This window comes from Varanus komodoensis, unplaced genomic scaffold, assembly GCF_004798865.1.
Source record: "Varanus komodoensis strain SLA01 unplaced genomic scaffold, ASM479886v1 scaffold133, whole genome shotgun sequence".
In the NCBI taxonomy this organism is placed as follows: domain Eukaryota; kingdom Metazoa; phylum Chordata; class Lepidosauria; order Squamata; family Varanidae; genus Varanus; species Varanus komodoensis.
Genome location: NW_025335384.1, coordinates 189,024 through 212,847, shown reverse-complemented (window position 1 = coordinate 212,847; position 23,824 = coordinate 189,024). Strand labels below are relative to the sequence as shown.

Here is a 23,824-nt window from a genome sequence, read left to right as displayed (position 1 = left end):
GGGCTCTCTGGTCGGCATCCAGCAGGGCCCACTCCTCCTCCGTGAAGGACACAGCGACCTCCTCAAAAGTTACCAGAATCTGGGTGACAAAAGAAAAGGTTTCCCTCTCAGGAATAACACTCAGCAAACTGGATAATCAAATTGGATATGCCAAACCCTTGCCGGGACACCTGAAGAACTGGTTGCTCCAATATATACCTACATGGCCTCTAGGATCTGTCTCAGAGGAACTTCTGGAAGCCATCCTACAAGCAGGTAAGGATGACAGCAGGTAGAAGAGAATGCTTTCCAGTAGTTGTGCCCCACCTATGGAATAGACTCCTGAAAGCAGTTCACCTGGTGCTCTTCTTACAATATTTGCAGCCCAAAGCAAAAAAACAAAACAAAAAACCCCCTTTATTTTCTAGACATTTTAATAACAGATTTTATCTTGATAATTTTAGCAGTACTGCTGTTTTAACCTACACAGTTTTAAATGGTTAGCACCTCAGCTGTGCACTATTCTGTTTTACTTTTTTTCTTGTGCATTGTTCTGTGTATAATTGAAAAAGGTTGCTGGACATCAGAGAGGACTCTGCTCAGGCCAGCAGGGCCCTCCGTAAGATATTAAGGAGGAAAAGCAGAAAAGAGTCCTTGTCTGAGGAAAAGGAGAAAGTGATGTTTCCAGGCACTCAGACAAGCAAGAGATGGAGACATGAAGGCTGCTTCCTGCCTCTCCCCCTTGTGAACTTTCCCCATACCTGATCCGGTCCCGCTTTCTCTGGTTCCACAAGAGAAGGCTGAGTAGCCACAGCTGGCCTCATTTCAGGCCCTGCAAGAGACAAAGGAAAGTCAGGAGCATGTGCTTGTCTATGAACACACAAAACGGCAATGTAAGCAGAACTACACCTGGGTATTACAGGAGCCCATTTGGTGTGGCGATTCATGGGCTGGCGTCTGGACACGGCTGATCCAGGTTCAAGACTCCAGTTGGCCATGACGCTCACTGGGCAGTACTGGGCCAGTCACAGACTCCCAGCCTGCTCTACCTCACAAGTTAAAAAAGGATAAAAGTGGAGCGGAGGAATACTGTGGGCACTGCATTGGGTTCCGTGCAACAGGAACAGGCAGGATATAAATGCAAAGGTAACAACATTAGCATTTTCATAGTTCAGATGGGAAAAGATGCCTGTTTCCCCATTCAGGGACTGGACTAGAAAACAAGCTGTTGCTTTCCTTCTGTGAAGTCTCCATGTAATGAAATTTCAACATTCTATAAAAGCCTAGAAAAAGTGAGTTTCCACAGAGAAGATGCAGAAGTGCTGGGAGAATAAGAGCAAGCCCCATCTGGCTTCTCTTTCCAAGAATGAAAATACATGGTTGAAATACATGCACTCCCAGAGGAATATTTACCCTGCCAGGCAGCACGTCTGTCTTCCTCCTGCCAGATCCCCCTTTGTGCCGAGCTCTTCCTTGTGCCCAATGGAGCCTCTTTCCATGCAGGGGAATCAGGTCCCGCTTCTGCAATAAGATCCTTTACCAGAAATGGCAACCAGGATGCAGGACATAAGAAGGCGAAGAAAGAAAATCAGAGACGCAAAGCATTGGGCACCTGTCCCTGGGCGATTTCCAGAATGAGCTGGGGAATCAGAAGGTATGTGGAGCATCTCCCCCCTCCCATTCTGGCCCCCTTGGATGAAACGCCCTCACCTGCTGCTGCTCCTGCCTCCTGTCCTCGGCCTGGCTCAGGAGGAAGCCCTCCGCCAGGGCCACTGCCTGGCAACTCGTCTCCGCTCCGCATTCCTTCACCCAGTTCGCCACTTCTGCTGGCAGGACGGCCAGGAACTGCTCGAGCACCACCAGGTCCAGCATTTGATTTTTCGTGTGTCGCTCCGGCTTCAGCCACTGACTGTTAAGTTGATGGACTTGGCTGCAGGCCTTCCGGGGTCCCTTGGCTGCCTCATAGCGGAGGCACCCAAAACGCTGCAGCTGCACGTGTGGGCTGGCCATGTCCTCACCCAGGACCTCCTGCGCCATTTCCTCCCCGAATTCTCTGCTTCTCCCAGCCCTAATGGCATCGGGGCCTCTTTGGGTTGGACCTCCAGTGATGGCAACGCTTTTCCGGAACCTGCCTGGATATGGAATGGGATGCAAATAAAGCAAAGTTCTTTTTCTTGTTCACCTCTCAGCATACCTTGCTGCACAAGGAGAAACTACAGCTCGGTAACAGCAGGCCACTTTCGAAGAAGAACTCCTTTGCTGCCAGGCCACGATGAGACAGGAGGGAGGGAAGCAGGCCTTCTGCAGGCAGGGCAGCAGGTTCATTCCCGGTTCCCCCGGTTCCCCGAGCTCTGGGGAAGGGAGAGGGGCGGTGGGCAGAGTGGGGGCGCTTCTGCCCGCAGCAAAGCGGCCACAAGCTCCTCTCGCCCCCCCGCCCCGCAGCGGCGGAAGTGTCTCCGCTAGCCACCTCCGGAGCGCGGCGCCGGCGCGTCTGTAACGGCGCCCCCCAACCAGCGCCCTGCGAGCGGGCGGGCGGGCCGGCCTGGGGCACCGGGCTCCCTGCGCTGTCCTGCGGGCCCGCCGCCTCGGGAGGGGGCGAGGGGTCCCGTGCCCAAGCGGGACGCGCGGGCGCCGCTCGGACCCCCTTCCCGCGCGGGAGGCTCCGGCGGGGGCGGGAGCGCGTCGAGCGGCGGCTCCGGCACCGATCCAGACACGCGGCCCCTCCCTCCCCGACGAGACCGGGCGCGCCTCACCTGCGCGCCGCCGAGCCCCGGGCACGACGCGCGGAAGGGCTGCGGGGCCCTTCCGGGGAGGCCCCGCCCCCGCCCCGCCCCGCCCTCTCGGGCGCCCCCGCTCCGCCGCGGCGGGCACTCGGCCCTTCCCCGCGCCCCGGCGAGCGGGGGCCGCGCTCTCGGTTCCTCGCCCGGGCGGCGCGCTCCTCCGGGGCGGAGCAATGCCCGGCTACCCCCTTTCCCGGCCGAGCGGCCTGGTCCCGCTCGGCAATGGCTGCGCTTCGGCTCTTGGTCCCTTAAGCGCCTGGCCCATCCCGCAGGAGCCCCTCCTTTCTTCCCAAGGACCCGCCCGGGGCAGAGGATGAGGGCGAGGGACCCGGGCCAGCGAGGGAGCTCGGCAGCGACGACGGAGCGCAACGCCGGCCTCCCGGATGCAGCTGCAGCCGCAGGCCCCTGCGCTGACACGGCCACGTCCAGCAACGCAGCAAGCCAAGCGGCCTCTTCCCCTCCCCGTGACAAGCACTTCCAAACCCTTCCCAACTCCACCAAGGCGCAGCAGCTGCTTATGGATGCCTTTTCTTGACCTAGAAATGCAAGACATTCTTCCGGGCAGGGAAACTGTCACTGTCTCCCTCTCAGGGCTTTCTTCTGTGTGTCAAGCCAGCTCAGCCCTTGGGGCAGCAGATCGTTTCACTGTCCCTTGATTCTTCTCCACAAATGCTTGCTATCTCTTCTGTTCTGCAACCATGGCTTAGTACTCCAGAAAAGGAATCAAGTTATTCCTCAATAAGACATTTATCAAAGAAAGTGGAAGTGCACAAGTGAGGAAAGCCACCTGGCTTCACCCAGGAATCAATCTAGTTCGGTATCTTTCTCCGTTTGTCACCAAGAAACATTGTTAATTGGATATGAGCAGTTGTCAGTGAAGTGGCTGCAAGTGGCATTTGCTCACGTGGCTCACCTCCCAAGCCAGCCCGCCAAGGTGAAATAGGGAGAGTTTCCAAACTAATCAACTTCCCTCTTCTAAGCACATGCATGGCATCCCCTGTCATGACTGATACCTGCATTTATCCAGTCAATGTAGGGGTAATTTAAGCCACCCAACCCTGTAATGGAATTGCATTTGCAGCTCACTCTGATGTCACTTCCCATCTCAAGACCACTCTGAATGTTCTTCTCTGGGATATGAAAACATGCTTTGCATGCTGGCTGAGAGCCAGCGTGGTGTCGTGGTTAACAGCGCAAGACTGGGACTAGCTTTGGACCAGTCACAGACTCTCAGCCCAACCTACCTCACAGGGTTGTTGCTGTGAGGATGAGGTTGAGGAGAGGAGAACCATGTACGCCTCCCTGAGTTTTCTTGAAAGAAGGAAGGTGGGATATGAATAGAAATAAATTGTCTGCTCGCTTCCTTCCTTGTATCCTGCTCTCTGCAGACCAGTGCGGGGACTAGCGGTGCTCTCACCAACTCGTCCTCGGTTTAAGAACTGTTCTGCCACCATTGCTCTGTTTAGTGCTAGCAGTCTGGTTCCACTCTGGTTCTGACAGTGCCCATCCCTCTTCCACAGGCCTGGCTCATCCCAAGCTGTTCTCCAGGACCTGACGGAGCGAATCAGTCCTGCCTGAACCACCGTTTCACTCATGCATGGAGCCGCCTCAGCTTTGACCCATCTAGCTGCCCCTGCACACAGAGCGCAGAGCATTTCAGAGGAGGCCCCCTTGCTGGTCCTGGACTTCAGCCTCCCCACTAGCAGCCTCAGTGGCTCTTCCTGGGCCCTACAACTGCCCTTCCCGTTCTCAGTGGAGCTGGCAGGGAGCACAACCGCCCGCTCTGCCCCACCACCACCGACAGATGGATGGGGGCTGATATTTGGGACTTTCCTGCCAGGCGCACAGTTCCCATGCAATCCACAAACCAGTCACAGAACCAGCCGTCTGTGTGCCAGGGACCTTGTTGGGAGAGTGGAAAGTGCTTCGGAGAGAGGGGCACTGCTGCCGTTCTCCTAGCGGCCCTGGAAGAGCCAGCTTGCTGTTTGGCTTACCATTCACGGGCCCCATCCCCTGCCGGCCCCGCATGAGATCTTCTGACTTGTGTCCTGCACTGAGACTCGCCCCTGTGGCTGGAGCCGGCAAGTGGAGCGGGGCAGGGCAGCCACTGGTGCCCAGGGGGAGAAGGGGCCAGTGAGGCGGCGCCGCCCACCACGTGGGCTCCACGAGGACTCCGGCTGAGACGGAGGTGAGCCCCGCATTCAGCGGGGAATAATCCTCAGGAGCAGATGCAAGCATGCGCCGTCGCGCTTCACTTCCATGTCACCCGATGGCCGGGGCTCCCCGGGCGCCCCACGGCAATGCTCTCGCTTTCCCCCAAGCCCCTGAGGGGTTCAGAGCCCCGGGCGGTGGCGGAGCTGCGGGGCCCTTTGCAGCCCCCCGGCGAGAACCGCCGCCTCCCTCGCCTTCGCCTTGCAGGCACGCGCAGATCCGGGCAGCGGGAAGGGAAGAGGCGCGCCAGGCCAGGCCAGGCCAGCGGCCTCCGCGGAGCTGCCCGGGGGCGCCGAGGGTGCACCGGCCCGCTCGGCTGCAGAGGCGGGAGGGAGGGAGCCGAGCGGCCGTTCCTAGAGAGGCAGGCGATCTGGGAGGAAAGGGGCGGGCCTCCCGCGGCCTTTTCCTGCCCCCCCCCCCGTCTTCCTGCAGCTTGAGCTTGGAAGGGCCGCCTCGGGCCTCCCCGGCGGGACTCCGTCCCCGTTGCCCCGGTGCGTTGGAGTGAATCGGGGCCCCCGCCTGGGTGCAGGGGAGGAGAGCGCGCGAGGAGGGGCGGGGAGGCCCGGGGGGGCGGCCCCCCAGCTCAGTCCCTGGGGTGCGTGGGGGGGGGGGTCTGATTGCACGGCACTGGACCCGCCCCCGTCCCCGCCCCACCGCATAGAGGGAGGCCCTGTCAGGCTGGCCCACCTTGATCGCCCCCAGCGCCGGGGGAGATGCCCCTCCTTCCTCCGCTCGGCGGACGGAGCCGCTCCCCGGATTTGGCAGGTGCGCGGGGGGGGGGGCTTTGAAGTGAGCCGCGACGCCGATTAAACGGCTATTTAGATTGTCTAAAATCACCCCCTCATTCACCGGGCTCCCCCCACCGCAAATCCTGCATGTGGGCGGGAGGCTCCCCTTGATTTCTGTTGGATTCGCTGGAGAAACAGCAACCAAAGGTGGACAAAATCAGACGAAGGTGGGAGAGGGATCGCCAAGGCAGCTGCTGCTGCAGATTTGGAGTGACTCCAAACGGCAGGAATTTTTTTTCCAGTTATTTAATGGATTGCTATTGCCATTGCATAGCTAAAGGTCAGAAAAGAGCTGGAGCCGACCCTGTGATTACTTGTTTGCAGACAGAATTAACTGGGTAGGTGTCCTTTCTAGATGCAAATGGCTGATGATAAATTAATCCATACATGTGAAGGGGTAAAATAAAAGAGGTAATAAATGAAAAAAGAAAAAAACAAAGAGGTGCTCAAAAACCCCAACAGGAAGAAAGCAAGCCTCAACAAAGCACAGTCCCACTTTCTGATGCGAATGAAACTTCTGGTCTCCTTGGAAATTAGGAGCTGCATCCCAGTGAGGCTATGACAGGATTGGACCCTCCATCTGCTGGTGCAGTGTAGGTCAGAAACCAGGAGATATATTTTGTGTCTGTTTTTATTAAGTATGAAAAGGTTTGCCTGAAATAAAAGAGAAATATAGGCATGTATCAGAATTTCTATCTCACAGGCATAGTTAATTCAGCCTGCATCGTGTATTGACCTTTAAACGAAACAAGGATGGTTTCTTCAAATGACTGACAAATGTCAGTAAGCCAAGCTTAAGGTAGTTTGGTGTAAGAGAGGCTTGCGGAGAAGAGGACAGGAGTGGAAGGGGTCACTGGGGCACTGATAAAGAATAGGTAACGCCTCAAAGGAAACCCTTGAGAAGAAGAGAACTATTAGGAAGTTGCATAGTGTCAGGATCAGCGGAGCTGGGTTGGGGTTAGGGAGAGATCTTCTGGCTTTTAAGCAAGGGAATGGGTTTTATCCATGATCAATGGTGAAGGTTCCTGCTCAGGTCTCTGGTTTCCCTTTGCCTCCCATTCTGGCCGGGATGAGACCTGCTTCTTAGCTGGAGTCCTGCTGATTTCTTCTTATCCTGACGATATAACAAGTTTCCAGGACAGCACTGTTTCGCCTTTATAGTGCCTTAGTAGCTCTACCTCCTAAGGCAATCTTTGCCCATTATACAGAAATTATACAGAATAATTTCTTTGCCCCCCTTTCAGTTTTGTTGGAACACGGATCAAAGATGGCAGAGCAAAATTCAGCTGGCCCTAAAGCACAAAGCGAACGTGGTGCCATTAAGACTGGGAACAATGAGGAATTCCTGGAAAGAACTGCGGAGAAGATCCAGGGTGAGGAGCAGGTCAGCTCACATTTGCAGCTCCAGCATTTTAGGCAATTCTGCTATGAGCCAGCTGAGGGCCCCCGAGAAGTTTGCAGCCAGCTGCACAGTCTTTCCCGGGAGTGGCTGAAGCCGGAGCGACACACCAAGAACCAAATGCTGGACCTGGTGATCCTGGAGCAGTTCCTGGCCATCCTGCCGGCGGAGATGGCCAGCTGGGTGAGGAAATGTGGAGCGGAGTCCTGCTGCCAGGCGGTGGCCCTGGCGGAGGGCTTCCTCCTGAGCCAGGCCGAGGACAAGAAGCAGGAGGAGCAGCAGGTGAGGGCCTTTCGTCCAAAGGGACAGGGATGGGAGGGGGAAGACCCGAAAATTCTCTCCCAGTTGTCCAGCCCTTTCTCAGAGTTACCCAAGGTGAGGCGTTCCATACCTTGCCTCCAATATTTCCCCTCTCTCTTTCTTCTCTAATTCTTCAATTTGTTTCATGGCCTGGATCTTTGCTGCTCTTCCAGGAAAACCGCCTGCTTGCGGAAGTGATCCCGGAGTTCCCTGCAGGAGAGAAAGCCCAGTCGGATACCTGGCAGAGGCCCCCACAAAGGGTTCTCAGCCAGCGAGGTCGTGGGCAGGCCACCTTGGAGGGTAAGCATTAATGTGGGGTGTCGATATGCGACAGATCCTTGGGCTATTTTACCTTGTCCCCGAGTTCGGTGTTAGCAGAGATGCTTGTCTCCAGCCTTTTTTTTTTTTTTTTTTTTTGGTAGCTGAACACTTTGTTCCTTAAGAGGAAAGAGGAGCAATTCTATGCTATGGAACTATCAAGTTGCATATTAGAGAGAAATATTGTGGCCTCCAAGTATACGAGTCTTGCATCCGATGCAGTGCAGTTCTGTGCTTTTGATGGGAACATGGGAGCCGCTGTACTCCTAGGGGCTTCCTTTTGAGCAGTTTGGGATGTCGCCCTCCGCCTCTGAGACAGGCATGTGCTCCCAGCTTCCCATCGCCTTTGTCTCTCACAGGGGCTGGACTGACGCTTGCAGCAGCTGCTCCGCCGTCTCTGCCTCTTCCTGATGGCGTGGAACCGGATCAGGTAGGGGGGAAGATCCCTGTGGGGACAGGCAGGGAGCAGCTGGGGAACCGTCGTCCCTGCTCACTCTCTAGGGCCAAACTGCAGGTCTCTCCTCCGGTTTCCTTCTGGCAAAGCTGAGATCTTAAGCTGAGCCCTGCGGGGCCGGGTCCCGTCTCCCAGCTCTCTGTTTCTCTCAGGGGCAACCAGGCCCCTTGGGAATCCCACACACTACACAGGAGAGCTGGAGCCCTTTTTTGCTCTCAGGCTTTGCTGCAACGGGTTTGCCCAGCAAGGCGCTCCAGCCCTGCAGTGCGATGGGAGCCACCTCGCCCCATCATGGCCGACGAGAGAACATTCTGTGTTTCACCCAGGGACCTGTGACTTTCGAGGAGGTCGCCGTGTGCTTCACGCCGGAGGAGTGGGCCCTGCTGGATGCTGGCCAGAGAGCCCTGCACCGGCACATCATGGAGGGGAACCTTGGGATCGTGGCTTCTCTCAGTAAGTCTCCCTCCTGGATTTATGATACTGTAGTTCCAAGTTAGAGAGATACTATTCCAATTTGGGACACAGCTATATTAATTTTTGATTTGAGGCTGCCTTTTAAGACACAGTTCTCATAAGATGAAACAAGAAAATGCTATATATAAATATATTAAAGCCACCAAGTTATTAAACAATCTTCTAATATAGTGGTTTAAAGACAGGGGCCTCAAATGTATCATAAACTTTTGTATAAGATGCTTTACAACGACTCAGATTCTAAAAAAATGCTAAGAGCAAAGCTTTGATTAGGGAAAAAAAATTGAGAACAAGCACCGGCATGTGGAGTTTGGTTGCATATTTCAGTACCTCCAGTTCTCTTCTTCCAGTGTATCAGGATTTTTCTATTCTTATTTACCAAAACATTGATAGTCCTGCCTTGCCGTGAAACTACAAACTACACAGGAGCTTCTACTGGTGAGAATTCAGAACAAAATATGAAAGGCACAACATAATTGAAAAAAATGAATAGCATCTGGTCCTCAAATTGTTAGGACACATTCAGAACTGCACCAAAACACCCCCTGACCTCGCAGAGGGGTGGCTTAGCAAGCACCCCAAAACGCTCTTATTTCACAGAACTCAAGCCAAGAGGTTCTCTCTCGGTGCCGTTTCTTCAAATTGCAGTCCCTGAGTTCTGCTGCTCTTTGCCTGAACTCCACAGAACCCACAGGGTTCCCCAGACTCTGGAAACCAACTGTAAATCTGCTGGGAGACCAAGGTGGTGTCCATAGCATGGACCCAGGGAAATGAGGGGTCCACCTGAGCTGGTGGTTGATTTGTTCCAGGGAGATCACTGGAGGACTGGCATCTGGTTCTGTACTTGGATCTGACTTTGCCCATTCAAACGCTATCTGAATATGGGCATTTTTTAACCACTTGGCGATGCTGCATGATTGTCTATGCAATTGACAGGACTCATAGATAACCTGAATTTCATTCAAGTCTGCAGTAGCAGTCTTCCAGACAAGCAGCCTGCAATGAAACCTGAGAGCAGGCTGAGAGAAAGTAGATAGATTGTGCTTTCAGCTGAAAGTTTAACTCAGTTCTGCCTGGCCTCAGTACAATACAAATTAACACACTGAATGCCAGTCAACAGAGGCACCTAAATGCATGGTAAGTTTTGCATACCATGTTGTAAATCTTTTCAGTTCTTTTCTCAAAATACTTAAACCGAAGTTAATTCGATTAATTCTTGTCTAAATGTAAAGGTAAAGGTTTCCCCATGACATTAAAGTTCAATCATGTCTCACTCTTGCGGGTGGTGCTCATCTCCATTTCCTAGACGAGGGAGCCAGCGTTTGTCCACAGACATTTTCCGTGGTCATGTGGCTGGCATGACTAAACACCTGTTACTGAAGTGGTACCTTTTTATCTACTTGCATTTGCATGCTTTAGAGCTGCAAAGTGGGCAGGAGCTGGGACAGAGTACGGGAGCTCAGCCCATCTGGGGATTTGGACTGTTGCCCTTTCGATCAACCAGCCCAGTGGCTCAGCAGTTTAACCCACTGCGCCACCGCATCCCTACATTATTGTCTACTATTAGACTAATGAAAGCCTCCTAGTAATTCAGGCTTTTACCAATCTCTTGTTTTCCTTTCAGAAGAAGGCAGATGGGAAGAGGAAAAGAGAAGAGAACCATGTGGAATGTCACGAAAAAGAGGGAAATGTAAAGAAAGCATAGAGCAGAGAAGGAAAACGAAAGTTAATTGCAGTAGGAGAAATCATTCCTTTGAGGACAATGGCTACCATGATCTTGCAATTCTAGAAGAAATACAGACAAGGCAGCCAAATGAGGAGTTCCAACTCATCAGGAAAATATTGAATTCTGAATCAAAAAATAAAGCTCATGCCAAAATTCATACATTGAAGAAACCATATAAATGCCTGGAATGTGGAAAGAGCTTCAGTCGGAACACACATCTCACTTCTCATCAAAGAACGCACACAGGGGAGAAACCATATGCATGTTTGGAATGTGGAAAAAGCTTCAGTCATAAGACAAATCTTACTTGTCATCAAAGAACTCACACGGGAGAAAAACCATATACTTGTTTGGAGTGTGGAAAAAGTTTCAGACAGAAGAAAAGTCTCATTGAACATCAAAGAATTCACACAGGGGACAAACCATATAAATGCTTGGAGTGTGGGAAGAGCTTCAGTAGGAAAAGAACCCTGACTCGCCATCAAAGAATTCACACAGGGCAGAAAATATATAACTATCTTGAGTGTGAAAAGAACTTTTTTCATAAGATAAGTTTAACTTTTCATAAAAAAACTCACACTGCAGAAAAAACACACTGTTGTTTAGAATGTGGAAAGAGTTTCAGTCAGAAGACAAATCTCACTTCTCATCAACATATTCACACTGGGGAGAAACCATTTAAGTGCATGGAGTGTGGAAAGAGCTTCAGGCATAAGAAAACTCTCACTTCTCATCAACATATTCACACAGGAGAAAAACCATACAAATGTTTGGAGTGTGGGAAGAGCTTCAGGCATAAGAAAACTCTGACTTCTCATCAGAGAATCCACACACGGGAGAAACCATATAAATGTTTTGAGTGTGGAAAGAGCTTCCGTCAGAAGATAACTCTCACTTATCATCAAAGTACGCACAGAGGGTACAAACCATATACATGTTTGGAGTGTGGAAAAAGCTTCAGTCGGAAAATAATTCTCACACACCATCAAAGAACCCACACAGGGGAGAAAACGTATACATGTTTCGAATGTGGAAAGAGCTTCCGGCATAAATCAACTCTTACTTCTCATCAAAGAATCCACACAGGGGAGAAACCATATGAATGTTTTGAGTGTGGGAAGAGTTTCAGTCGGAAAACACATCTCACTTCTCATCAAAGTACTCACAGTGGGGAGAAACCATATAATTGTTTGGTGTGTGGAAAGAGCTTTGGTCGAAAGACATATCTCACTTCTCATCAAAGAACACACGTGGGAGAAGACATATTGTTTTGCATGTGGAATGAGTTTCAGTGAGGAGAAACTTCATTGTATATAAAGAAACTCACATAGGTGAAATAATATACGAGGGGGGGCCCAAAAAGTAGGAATTTATTTATTAAAATTGTGTATTTATTTTTGCATGTGCAAAATTCCATCACCTTCAAAGCACTCTTCGTTTGATGCAATACACGTATTGAGATGTTTTTTCCACTGCTCATTCAAAAATGAGTTGTTGAACTCATTGATTTGGATGCCCTTTAGCGCTTCTGCTGTTCTTTGTTTCACCTCTTCCACATAGGCAGAACGTTTCCCTGTAAAAACTTTCTTCCTCCGGGGAAACAGTCCAGCTTCACAGAGAGGGTGGGGCGCAAGAGTCGGGGCCTTTTTGGTCAAAACCTACTGAACACTCGGCTGAACAACATTCCACTGCCACAAATTGTTCGTGTAAAACGGCCATCACGGGATAGCCAAATGCATTGAGAGTCTCCAGAAAACCCTCACTGAAGCCGAACGCAGCCTCACAACCCAGCTGAGCGCACTGAGGCCGGTGGGTGCCTAGAACACTCACCTAGTGGGGGAGGCCTGTACTGCAAGGGGCCCACCTTCCGGACCACAATTCCTGGGGGGGTGGGTTACATGCCCCCCTTGTTTGAGCATTGACTGTGGAAATAATTTCTCCTGGGGTGTTGTATTGACTTTGTTTCCATGGGGGAAATGTGTTCTATAGGCAATGTGTTGTGTAAAGAAATACCAACAGAGTCGTTTATTAATGTGCTTTAATAGCATGGCTTATCCTGCTGGTGCACAGAAGATGGCTTGTCATATCACAGCTTAATTATTATTTCATCATTTCATTAATAGAAATGTAAAACCATGCAGACATTCATTCCCATACTCTCAAGTCCTGAACTGCTTTGAGGAATTGCAAAGAAAAACAGGAAGAATACGGGGAAAAAGGTTTCTGCATCAAAATAATTCATTTGTCACCATCCGCAATTTCTTCAGTTCTGCAGTAGTATCCTGGGAGAGCCGGGTGAGCCTGCCTCTCGGAAGGAGGGAAGTGAATGCATGAGATCCAGTTGCGTGAGGTTTGTGCACTGAAGAAGCGGGCAGGAGCTGCAGCGTCCCTCGGTTGCCTGCCTCCTCCTGCCTCAGGGCAGCGCGGGATGTTTCCGCGCCCTCCCGGGGGAGATGCAGAGAAAGGGCCCTGCGGCTTGGCGTCTACGGGGTTAAGGAGACGGAGCGGCGAGGTTCCTAGAGCGGAGGCAGGGGGGGGCAGCGCTCCACCGGAAACGCTCCTCGCCCCCGCCTCTTCCCGCGAGCCTCCTTCCGGGGGTCCTCCTGCAGGTGCCGCGTGGGGCTCCTCTGCGGGGCCAGGTAAGGCCCCCATCCCGCCTGGTGCGCTGGGCCGGGGGGGCGTCCCTGAGCTGCTGGGGGGGGGGGTCAGATCCAGCCGCCGCCGTCCGGGGTGGCCATTTCTCCGCCTGGGGGCGAGCGGCGCCTTCCCCGACAGCGAGGGGAGCTGTGCGCCTGACCCGCTTGGGGCCTCTGCCCCGCCCTGTAATCAGGGAGCTCCCCCCTCTCCCGCTCTCGGCAGTCCGGGTGCCCCCGTGGATTTGGGAATGGGAAGGGGGAAGATCTAGAGGTCTTACATGTTCAGGATCTCCCTAAACCTCTAGTTTTCCTGTGAGGCTTGGTCAGCTGGGGCAAGCTGTGCTTGCTGCAATAATTTTCAGATGTTATCTTGGTCTGTAAGTTTAATCATGATTGAACATAATGTTCTTTCACAGATCCTTAGTAGGACAATCTGATGCAGCAATATTTGCCCAGATAAGGAGGAGGAACTGTTCCTTAGGCAGTGTTGGAGGTGTTTTGGAACACAGACGCAAGATGGCCAAGCAAGATTCAGTGGGCTCTGAACCACAAAGAAACTAAAAGATCCTCGGGCTGATTTTGTTCCTGCCCCAAGCTTGTTAAGGGTAAAAATGTGCATCCAGCCTTTTTCAGAATCCAAAACTTCAACCTTACCCAAGCAAAGTATTGAAATTCATGAAACTCTGGAACTACATCCAGCTTCCAGAATCTCCACAGGCACAAAGGATGCCAGGGCCAATACTACAAAGCCAGAAAGCAGTTACAAGACAATTTTCAGGTGGTGGCACTAGTTGCGCTGGGCTGCCAATAGTGGCATTTGGACAACTTGCCAGGGCCCTGTTACTTGAGTCCATTGTTCTGTGTCCTGCACTCTGGGATGATCAAAAAGAGATCCTGGCTTTTGTGCTTGTGGTGGCCATTCAAGTATTTGAGGGTGCTGTCATATCTCCCCTCAGTTTTTTCTTCATGAGGCTCAACATGCCCAGTCTCAGCTCGTAATCTGCCTTAGCCTTGTGAAGAATCCTCCTGCAATGGGCCTCTTCCCCTCGGTATACCCTTTTGCCTACTTGCCCCAGTGCTCGTTTCCTACAGAGGTTCCTCTTGCATCGAATCCCTCTAACCACCTCTTTTCGCATCCATGGCGGCACTCTCCTTCGCCTCCCCGCCTTACTGACTAGAGGTATCATCAAGGCTTGCGCCTCCAAAACCTCCCTTTTGAGTGCCATCCACCCCTGCTCAACTCCCTTGCCTTCCAGTAACCTATCCCAGGAGACTTTCCCCAGTCTGGCCTTCAGTTGGCCAAAGTTGGCCCTCTTGAAGTCCCAGCTTCTAGTGCTCGACCTGCTGCACGTCCCCATTCCCCTGATCTCAAAGCAAAGGATGGAGTGATCACTCGCATCCAGAGCTTCCCTAATCTGTACCCCATCTATCAGTTTCTCCCTGTTGGTCAAGACCAAGTCAAGGATGTTCCCCCCCACTCATCGCCTCTCGAACTCTCTGCATGAAAAACCCTCCCTCTGTACCATCTAGGAAGTAATGTGACCTGACCTGGCTGTCACCACTGGGTGAGTCTCCCAACTAGTATCTGGGAGATTGAAATCTCCCATAATTACTGTGTCTCTCCCGCGAGATATCCTTAGAATCTGACCTGTCAGGACATCATCTAGGGTCTCAAATTGACCTGGAGGGCGATAACATACCCCCACTGTCAGGTCTCTTTCCCTGTCAAAACCCCTAAGTTTCACCCAGACTGCCTCTGCCAAATCCCCATCTGTGCTGCATTCTATCTCACTGCATCCTATCCCTTCCTTGACACATTTTATTTATTTATTTATTTTTCGATTTATATCCTGCCTTTTTCCTACAAAGGGCTCAAGGCAGCTTACATCATCTCTCCTCCTCCATCTTATCCCCACAACAACAACCCTGTGAGGTAGGTTGGGCTGAGAGTCTGTGACTGGCCCAAAGCCACCCAGTTGGCTCCATGGCTGAGCAGGGACTAGAACGCAGATCGCCTGAGTCCCAGTCCCACACTCTTAACCACTGCACCACATATAATGTTATGCCCCCTCCCCTCTTTCTCTTCGTGTCCTTTCTAAAGAGGTGATGCCCCTTTGTCTACATTCCAGTCTTGCCTTTCATCCCACCAAGTTTCTGTGATCCCCATCAGGTTATGCCCTCCTATTCCCAGGAAAGCCTCAAGCTCTTCCTGCTGATTACCCATGCTCCTGGCATTGGTGTACATGCACCTCAACTCCTTCCCACAGTTCCCGTTCTTTGGGTCCCCTGGCTGCCTCCTCCTTCCCATGATCCTAGTCCAGGGGTCGGCAACCTTTAGCACTCAGAGAGCCATTTGGACCCGTTTCCCACGCAAAAGAAAATACCGGGAGCCGCAAAACCCTTTTGACATCTAAAATGAAGATAACACTGAATATATCGTTTTTTACCTGAATGCTATGTATATCTTCATTCTGATTTAGCTGCAGCTCTTGTTCAGTCACTAATAACTGTTATTTTTAATCTTACATTATAAACTAGTAGGACTCCTTTCATATATTTTGAATAGGAGAACAGCTTTCTGCAGAGTCAAAGTCAGTGCTAAAGGGCTGCATGCATTAAACAGCAAACCCCAGACGTTCGTCAGCAGTAAAAGTAAATGAATCTACCCACGCATCATTAAACGTTTGGTTTTCTTCAGAAACTTTTCTTCAATTTATCCATGGTTGGCCTACAGTGGGGCCGGGCGGGGGCGGGGGGGGTGGAGCTCAGTAAATCGAAGCAGGTCGGGTCTGCAGAGGTCTGCAGATCGGTGGCTGTGCTGGAGATATAGGTGTGTTTAGTGACTGATTCACAGATAAACAGTCAAGCGCTGTGAATTGTGACAGGTCCCAAGTGCAGCTTTTAACATTCAGAGGAAGGAGATTACACTGGGACAAAGAGAATCCTTTCAGCAGCATTTTGTGTAACATGAGAGCCTGCAGGAAGCTTGTTTAGCAGAGGAATGTAGCAATTTACTTAACTAGCTGATTTACTTAACTAGCTTAGCACTGCGTTCCTGAGCGGAGCTTCGAGCAGATGGGCGGCTGTGCCGGCACGTGTTTTGAGCAACGGAGCCGCAGCAGAGGGGTTCAAGAGCCATGTGCGCCTCCGGAGCCGCAGGTTGCCGACCCCTGGCCTAGACCTTCGAATAGCAGAGCTTGAATGGGTGGGGATGCCATCTGGTGCACCTCCCGCCTAGTGCTGGGCACCAAGTCACGCCCTTCCTCTACGAAGGCTGTCCATCTGCATCTTGCATGGCTCTAAGGTGGGAGAGCCCGCAACCTCCCTATTTGTTTGTAGTTTTTCTATGCTGTCCCATTACTAAAAGTCTCTGGACGGCTTACGAAGAACAAAACCCCAACGAAACCCAGATCTTTGGTTGCACTGTTGTATTTCTCTAACATTCTCTAAATTCTCAATAAATTCTCTAAATTCTCTAAATTCTCTAAATTCTCAATAATTTCTTCCTGTTGGTGCCACATAAAGCTGCTGGCCGGACTGGGGTCCTCTTCAAGGAGAGCCGCAAGGGTGGCAGCCCTCCTGCTGCGGGACGCCTGGCTCTGGAAGCAAGGCAGGCTCCGCCACTGCCCGGGTCCCCACGTTGCAAGCAATCCTGTGCAGGTGTTGTGTGTGGACGTGTCTGGCACACCGAGATGCTCCTCGCGGGAGCTGCCCTCCCCGCTGCCGTTCTCTTTGCTCTCGGTCCACCAGGTGGTATTCCAGGAGGTCCTGCAGGGAGGAACATGGCTGCTCCCTCTCACAGGTTGGGGCAGCCTCTCTGGCCAGCCGGAGTGGGAAAGGGGGGCGGCTGGGGGATCTGCCATGGTGTGCAGCCCCCACTAGGCCTCGCCATTGCCCACCGGCTGCTCCTGCACCGGGGCGGCTCTCAGTGGCGCTCGCTGGCCGGCCACCGCCGCGGTTCTGGTCTCAGTGCCATGACGGGCTCCATTTTCTGGTTTGGACAAAACAGCCAGCAATTGTGGTACGGAGAAACCATACCCCCAACGGTAGTTTCTGGTTGTGGTTGCTCAAGGCCGTTCTCTTCGCTCCCAGTCTGCCGGGTGGTATTCCCTACCTGCTAATTTGTTACCAGTTTTAACATTACCAGAATTTTAATACTAATGTTGACTAATGGGCAGTATAGAAATTAATTAAACGATACATTTTAATGTTATCCTAAAGGAAATGCCATTTTTCAACCCAGTGAATTACAGCTGCAACAGAGAATTATTCTGAAATGAGCAAGGAGCTGCAGAGTTATGGCTGTGGGGTGATACCAAAACCGGATGGAAGAAGTTTGGCAGCAGTGGCTGCCATAGGCTTTGATGTAGTAAGAATGCCTTTCTCATTTCTCCCCCAGTGGCTTAGAACATCACTAAAGCATAGAAAGGCACCATTCCTCAATCAGGAACAATAAAAAACAGCCACAGTTTTTGGTAAACCTTGACAAAAAGATGCAATCTGCCTTTCCAAAATGGGTCAGTTGCGAACACTTTTGAATTTGCTGTTCTGCGGTTTTTTATCTTGGTGATTTGAAATGAATTGTAAGTTTTATCAAGTAAATCTCTACAGTGAAGGGTCATGATATTAGATCAAGAAATATCATTTTATTAGCAATAAAATGTTGAGGTATATAATGATAGAAGCATTTTTCTGCTTCTTTCAGCAAAAGGAGGAATTGCTTTCACCTTTCATGAAGCATTTCCTTGGTTTCACTTATCCACTTAAGAAACGTATACTTTCTTCTTAACCCTTTTACAAAAATAAGCATCTATAAAAGGAAGCTGAAATGGATAAAACGAAGAAAATCCATCTGGCCCCATTTATTAGAAATTGTTCTAGGCCACGATTTTCCTCATCCTTTTTTGTAAGAGGGAGAATCTCTACTTTTTTTGAGGGGGGTGAGTTTTAGCACATCAACCGACTACTTAGCTGGCACGTAGCCTAAGAGAGTCATCTCATCTGAAATAAAAATTGATCCCAGATGAACTTCATCCTGTAATCTAAGCACATCTCTGGTACATCACTGAGTAAAGATTAGAAGCAAGATCAGATAAACTTTTCCCACATTCAAAGCAAATTGAGAAATTATACAGGAGGTTATTTATTTGCTGAGAAGTGAACGATCTCATGATTGAAGCTCGTTCCTTGCTCCAAGGTCTTCTATATTTTGATGCTGGGTGAGGATGGGTTTCCGACTAAAGTTCTTTCCACACGCCAGGCAATTTATTTATTTAGAGGATTTCTATATGGTTTGATTAGCATATCGATCTCAAAATAGTTTACAAAATGTAGAATGGTTTACAAAATGTGAATAAAATGACAGTGCAGTGGTTGCTCTCCTGTGTGAGTTCTTTGATGCTCAATCAGAGTTCCGTTCTGACTAAAGTTTTTTCTTCAATTAAATGGTTTCTCCCTGGTGTGAGTTCTTTGATGATATGTTAGATGTATCTTCTGAATGAAGGACTTTCCACACTCCTTGCATGTATAAGGTTTCCCCTCTGTGTGAGTTCTTTGATGAGAACAACGGTAACTATTCTGACTGAAGCTCTTTCCACACTGTAAGCAATGAAATGGCTTCTCCCCTTTGTGTGATCTTTCATGACGAATGAGAGTTATCTCATGGCTGAAGCTTTTTCCACACTCCAAGCACTGATATGGTTTCTCCCCAGTGTGAGTTCTTTGATGAGAACTGAGATACTTCTTCCGACTGAAGTTCTTTCCACACTCCAAGCACTGATATGGTTTTTCTCCAGTGTGAGTTCTTTGATGCTGGCTGAGTGTGGTCTTCTGACTGAAGCTCTTTCCACACTCCAGACAATGAAAGGGTTGCTCTCCTGTGTGAGTTCTTTGATGCTGAGTGAGAGTTCCTTTCCGACTGAAGCTCTTTCCACACTCCAGACAATGAAAGGGTTGCTCTCCTGTGTGAGTTCTTTGATGCTGAGTGAGAGTTCCTTTCCAACTGAAGCTCTTTCCACACTCCAGACAATAAAAGGGTTTCTCCCTGGTGTGGGTTCTTTGATGACAAATTAGAAGTTTCTTCAACCTGAAGCTCTTTCCACACTCTGAACAATGAAATGGCTTCTCTCCCGTGTGAACTCCTTGATGATACATGAGTGTTTTCTTGTGGCTAAAGTTTTTTCCACACTTCACACAGTGATATGGTTTCTCCCCTGTGTGGGTTCTCTGATGACAAGTTAGGTATTTCTTCTGACTGAAGCTTTTTCCACACTCCTTGCATGAATGCTGCTTCAATGCATGTCTTTTGGAATGACTTTTATCATTTGGGTCAGGAGTGAAAGTTTTCTTAGGTTTGTGGCACTGAGCCTTTTCCAGTCTCTCATATATTTCTTCTTGGATTGTGCTATCATTGTAATTATTGCCCTGACAAGCAAAGGAATTATTGCTCCTATGGTGATTTAGTTTAATTTTCCTTTTCTGCTCTTTGATGTTTCTGCATGCATCTCTTTTCGGTGAAATCCCACATAGTTTTTTCTTATTCTCCACTGCCCACCAGTCATTTTCTAAAAGGAAGACAAGGCATCAGTAAAAGACAGTTAGCTAGGAAGACAGTTTCATATACCTGAATTGTTTTGAATAATGATTTCAGCAAAGGAAGAAGTGAAAATATTTAGAATCATATTATAAAATCATAGAAGAGTTGGAAGGGGCCATGAAGTCCATAGAGTCCAGCCCTCTGCTGTTGCAGGACACCACGTTACACCATCCCTCTCAGATGGCTGCCCAGGTTCTTTTTGAATGTCTCCAGTGTGGGAATATGGTTCCTACCATGTGATTAACTGTTTCTGTTGATTGCCACTAGCTGACGGTTGGTGTGGTGCAATGCATTCATTTAAGCCCCCAGAGACCTGGCTCAGTCTCCAGCTGAGAAATTAAGTTTATTGTGTTTTATGGCCCAGCTTCTCTCTCAACCTAGCCTATGTGACAGACTTTTATCAGGCTGCTTATTGGTAGAACAGGTACTGTACATTTCTCATGAAATTTGACAACCATGGGCCTGGGTCTTTCAAGAAATCCCTGTCTGATCCAAGGAAGGAGAAGTAACGGCAAAGTCATCTTATTGGGTAGTCCCACCGCCCACTTCTGTAAGCTCAGCTCTGCCATTACCAAGCTTAGCCAAAGTGCACCTACTCTGAAAGCCTTGGCATGAGCAAACTCCTGACCGATCGATCAAGCAATGCCAGCTCTGGATTCAGCTCCAAAGAATAAGTAGATTCCCTGTTCAGGTGCTGAGTCAGGAATAGCTTAGTCTTTCAGGAAGGATTCAAGAGGGTGGCTCAGGATCAGTGCAGAGGGCAGCAGCCTGGAGAAAGGAGGAGCAATTGTGGCCTTTACTTTCTCTCGAGAATTGCTGCACCTCTCTTGGCCTCTCTTTGACTGCAATGTTTTACCTGAGAAACTCATTGAAAAATTTGACAGAGATTATTTTTATAAGTGTACAGAAAGCCCCAGCTCAGCTAATAGAGTGCAGGTAGCTTTGATGGGATAAAGTGAGTCTTGCTTCAACAGTGCCAGTCATCCCAAGTAGGAGTAAGCCTGAATTCCTTGCAGGTATAAGTGGGCACAAACTACTGCCATGCGTTTTGAGAAGACCCTTTGGGCTGTGGACAGTCCAGACGGCAAACAGAAAACCCAGAAGCCTCCCTTTTGACCTGAAGCGCTGGAAACACCTGTGTGTTCATGAAAAGATGGAAGTGTGCATCCTTTAATTCAGTGGAGGTGAATCAATTACCTCATGCCACCAGGGATGGAGGGCTCTGACCAGTCTAAGAGCCGGGATTGGTCCGAGCCCTCCATCCTGCTTCAGTGCCGTAAAGTATCGCGTGGAAGCTAATTGGAGGGGCCCATTCGACAGCACCCTCAAGAGTGGGGAGTCTGGAACCATGTTCCCTGTACTACTGAGTGGTGGAAGGGTGTCCTGTATTTCCGTTGCCTAATAGGACCCAGGCATCCAATGTGATTGTTTCCCATGTGAGGAGGGATTAAAGAGAGGTGTCAGTCAAGCACCAGAGTATGGGAAGCCCATCAGCCCAAAAATAAGTCAGAACGAGCACCTGTTGGTGTCTGAGGGGCTGGGCCCTTGTCGGCACCTTGGAGTAGCGTTCCCTTGTCTAGAGTGGGTTGCAGGTGGTGCTTGAGACGAGGGGTTCGTCCGTGCCCAAGGTGGAGAGGGGGGTGCCTGAATCGATGCCACTTATGGGGCCATCTGCTGGTTGAGTCCTGTCTGTTGGGCACCCTCTGGGCTTTCTGGGCAGAATCCAGCCACTCATCGGTCTTTGCCTTAAAGGGCCCCTCCCCATAAAAAGGCAGGTCCCGGATGTGGGAACGGGCCTCTTGAGATAGGCAGGCAGAGCACAGCCATGCATACCTCCCCAGTACCGCTGCTCCCACCACTGCTCTGGCTCCACAGCCAGTTTGGCGCCTGGCCATTTATATCTGCTGGCAGAAGAGGCACAATCCTTCCTCTTGGATGACTCTAGCCAGTTCTGTTTATTCCCGCAGCAGGTGATTGCAGAGGGAGCGGATTTTGTCCCAAAGGAAGAGCTGGTACCAAGCCGTAATAGCCTGGCAATTCGCTGTGCTGTCCTCGGTCCCAAAGCAGAAAACGAGTGACTGCACCTCCCTATCAGGTCTAAGTAGCAGCTTTCCCTGGGCAGACTCAACTGGCACAGGGTGTTTCCGGTGTGGCCTTCCCCAGGCAGTCCCAACAATGATCAAGTTCAGTCATAGAGGTTGCAAGGAAGTCTTTTTCCTGCACTCCGTACATACACTCGAGTTTTTGGGGAGTTGGAGCTATGGAGGATGGGGTTTTCCACGGCTGCCATACCGTCTGCAGGAACTTTGGCAGAAATGGTAGAGCAACGGGGCTCAGTGCTTCCAGGACATCACATGCTGCATCCCTCGTCCTCTGTCAGGCACAAGGGTGTGCATAAGGCCAGAGACTGGGCCATTCAGAGAGCTAGATCTGAGGAACTGTCCAAGTCTTCTGATGGAGACGCGGAATTCTCAGTGCCCACAGCAGACGCGGGATGAGAGAGCCACTGGCGATGAGGAGACCATTCCCAGTGGGTGACCTTCTGGAACAGAAGGTGGAGATGCTGCTCCTGGCCTGCAGAGGGGATGATCATTGACGTGGTGGCAGCGGCATGGTCCACTAGTGGTTTCTGAAGGGTCACAGGCCAAGGCGTTGATGGTGGTGTTCTGGGCAGTGGTGGCGGAAGCCTCCAAAATGCTGGGTCTCCATGAAGTGCTCCTACCCTCGAGGGATTTGTTTGTTTGTTATCTGAAGCATTTTTATCCCTTCCTTTACAAGAGTCTCCGACCGGCGATACAAAGCAAAGTGGCAACATACAATAGAATGTAAATCTAATAAAACCAAAAGAGTTGTGCTTGGGATAGAGCTCTTGTCAGTCCTGAGGATCATAGAAGGCATCTTGAACCCAAGAGTACGCCAAGGGTTGGAGTCTTATCAGTGAGATGGTGGGACCGGCCATTCCAAGCCCCTTTCCGTGTCCAAAAGAGGAGGATGAAAAGGGTTGCAGTGGCATTTGATTCTGATGCGGGCTGATTCCACTGGAACTGGTGAGAGGGCACCTGACTGGTGCAGCCCCAAGGCTGCAGAAGAAGGGCAGGCCTGCAGCCGAGGAAATGCACCCCAGATCTTTCCTTCCGATGCCAAAATTGCCAAAACTGTTCCTGTCTTGGTACCGCAGGGTCAGAGGCAAGTGTGGTTGGTATTGATGGGGGTCCCTGACTTGGCTTATGGAGCTACACCTTCGACTCAGCAGCTTCCACCACTTCGGCCCTCTTGCTCCACTTCTTGGCCCTGGACACCTTTGAAGAGCATCCAGGTGTCGGTGGCATGGTCTGGCCCATGATCAGAGCCTTGACTGAAGCAGGTGGAGGAGTCTATTGTTTGTAGCCCCTTACTCTGCAGCTCCGCGCTCGGGTGGTCGTCTGTGTTTCTTCAGGCCTGGCACTGAGGGCAGGAGTCACTGTTGTGTCCCTCTCCTAGACAGAAAAGGCAGAGGGAGTGTCCATCAGTTGGTGGGGGTTTCTTCCCACAGTGGACACCCCCTCCAAAAGATGCCTTCCATCTGATCTCAGGACTTCAAAAATTAAGCATTAAAAGGAGTTTTGGAGAATAAGGGATTTTTGAGGGGGGGAAAGTTTTTGTTTTTGTTTTAAATATAGCAGGACAGCAAAGTCAAGAAAGGAAAATATTAAGAAGTTGCTAAGAGGGAAGTAACAAGTTGTAAAAGAAAATGCTGCAAACTATAAGCAGAAATTGAACCTCTTATGGCACCACATTGGCTGTCAAAGAACTGAAAGAATGGGCAGGAATTCCTTCTAATATACTGAATGCCAAGGGTGGGAAAGGCTTAAAAATTAAGCTGAAAGACAGGGATCCTTTGAAAAGAAAACAAAGTTTCCCAGCAGCCATAAATAAGTTTACCTGGGAGAACGGAGAATAAAACTCTTCTGTAAAGCATTTTACAGACTCTTCTGTGAACTCTTCTGTAAAGCGCAGAGAAATGGAAAGATGGCAGAACAGAGACTGACTAAAACCTGGAGCTCCATCTATTGAAGAACCGAAAGGCAGAGCTAGAAAAACAGAAGTACTGACAGAGCAATTAGCTTTACTCAAACAAGATTTAATGACTGCCTGGAAGGAAATATTGGAAGATATCTTCAAATG

General features: G+C 50.3%; 3 protein-coding genes and 1 long non-coding RNA gene across 10 annotated transcripts in view; 2 read left to right on the top strand and 2 right to left on the bottom strand.

Annotated features, from left to right (window-relative positions):
- LOC123019637 (oocyte zinc finger protein XlCOF6-like) overlaps positions 1 to 5,002 on the bottom strand; it is a 38,991-nt gene extending 33,989 nt beyond the window's left edge. Inside the window, exons 1-3 of one of the 3 annotated variants that reach the window (XM_044422665.1) lie at positions 4,754 to 5,002; positions 1,690 to 2,111; positions 1,393 to 1,513 (exon numbers count right to left, since the gene is read on the bottom strand). In XM_044422665.1, coding sequence (XP_044278600.1) covers positions 1,393 to 1,513; positions 1,690 to 2,111; positions 4,754 to 4,997 — 787 coding nt within the window. In that variant the 5' untranslated portion in view covers positions 4,998 to 5,002. Of the gene's footprint in view, positions 1 to 1,392; positions 1,514 to 1,689; positions 2,112 to 2,732; positions 2,765 to 2,944; positions 2,998 to 4,753 lie in introns of those variants that run through there. The other 2 variants (XM_044422668.1, XM_044422666.1) reach the window with 2 other exon arrangements.
- A 379-nt stretch (positions 5,003 to 5,381) lies between these two features.
- On the top strand, positions 5,382 to 11,829 carry LOC123019642 (zinc finger protein 2 homolog). 5 transcript variants are annotated; one of them, XM_044422683.1, is made up of 6 exons: positions 5,382 to 5,461; positions 7,003 to 7,439; positions 7,631 to 7,757; positions 8,135 to 8,205; positions 8,556 to 8,682; positions 10,328 to 11,829. In XM_044422683.1, exons 2-6 carry the CDS (start codon positions 7,026 to 7,028, stop codon positions 11,722 to 11,724), a joined length of 2,136 nt encoding a protein of 711 aa, XP_044278618.1. In that variant the 5' UTR covers positions 5,382 to 5,461; positions 7,003 to 7,025; the 3' UTR covers positions 11,725 to 11,829. The 5 variants fall into 5 exon arrangements, with proteins under 5 accessions (XP_044278618.1, XP_044278617.1, XP_044278616.1 ...); XM_044422682.1 differs by lacking the exon at positions 5,382 to 5,461 and adding an exon at positions 5,597 to 5,735 and having other exon boundaries at positions 10,331 to 11,829; XM_044422681.1 differs by lacking the exon at positions 5,382 to 5,461 and adding an exon at positions 5,600 to 5,735.
- A 1,160-nt stretch (positions 11,830 to 12,989) lies between these two features.
- Positions 12,990 to 16,545, top strand: LOC123019656. Its single transcript, XR_006413946.1, has 2 exons — positions 12,990 to 13,068; positions 16,106 to 16,545. It is a non-coding gene; the product is annotated as an uncharacterized LOC123019656 (long non-coding RNA).
- A 1,639-nt stretch (positions 16,546 to 18,184) lies between these two features.
- LOC123019661 overlaps positions 18,185 to 23,824 on the bottom strand; it is a 35,550-nt gene continuing 29,910 nt past the window's right edge. The window contains 1 exon segment of the mRNA XM_044422706.1: positions 18,185 to 19,628. Within this exon segment, the coding sequence (XP_044278641.1) occupies positions 18,406 to 19,628 (1,223 nt within the window). The 3' untranslated portion in view covers positions 18,185 to 18,405.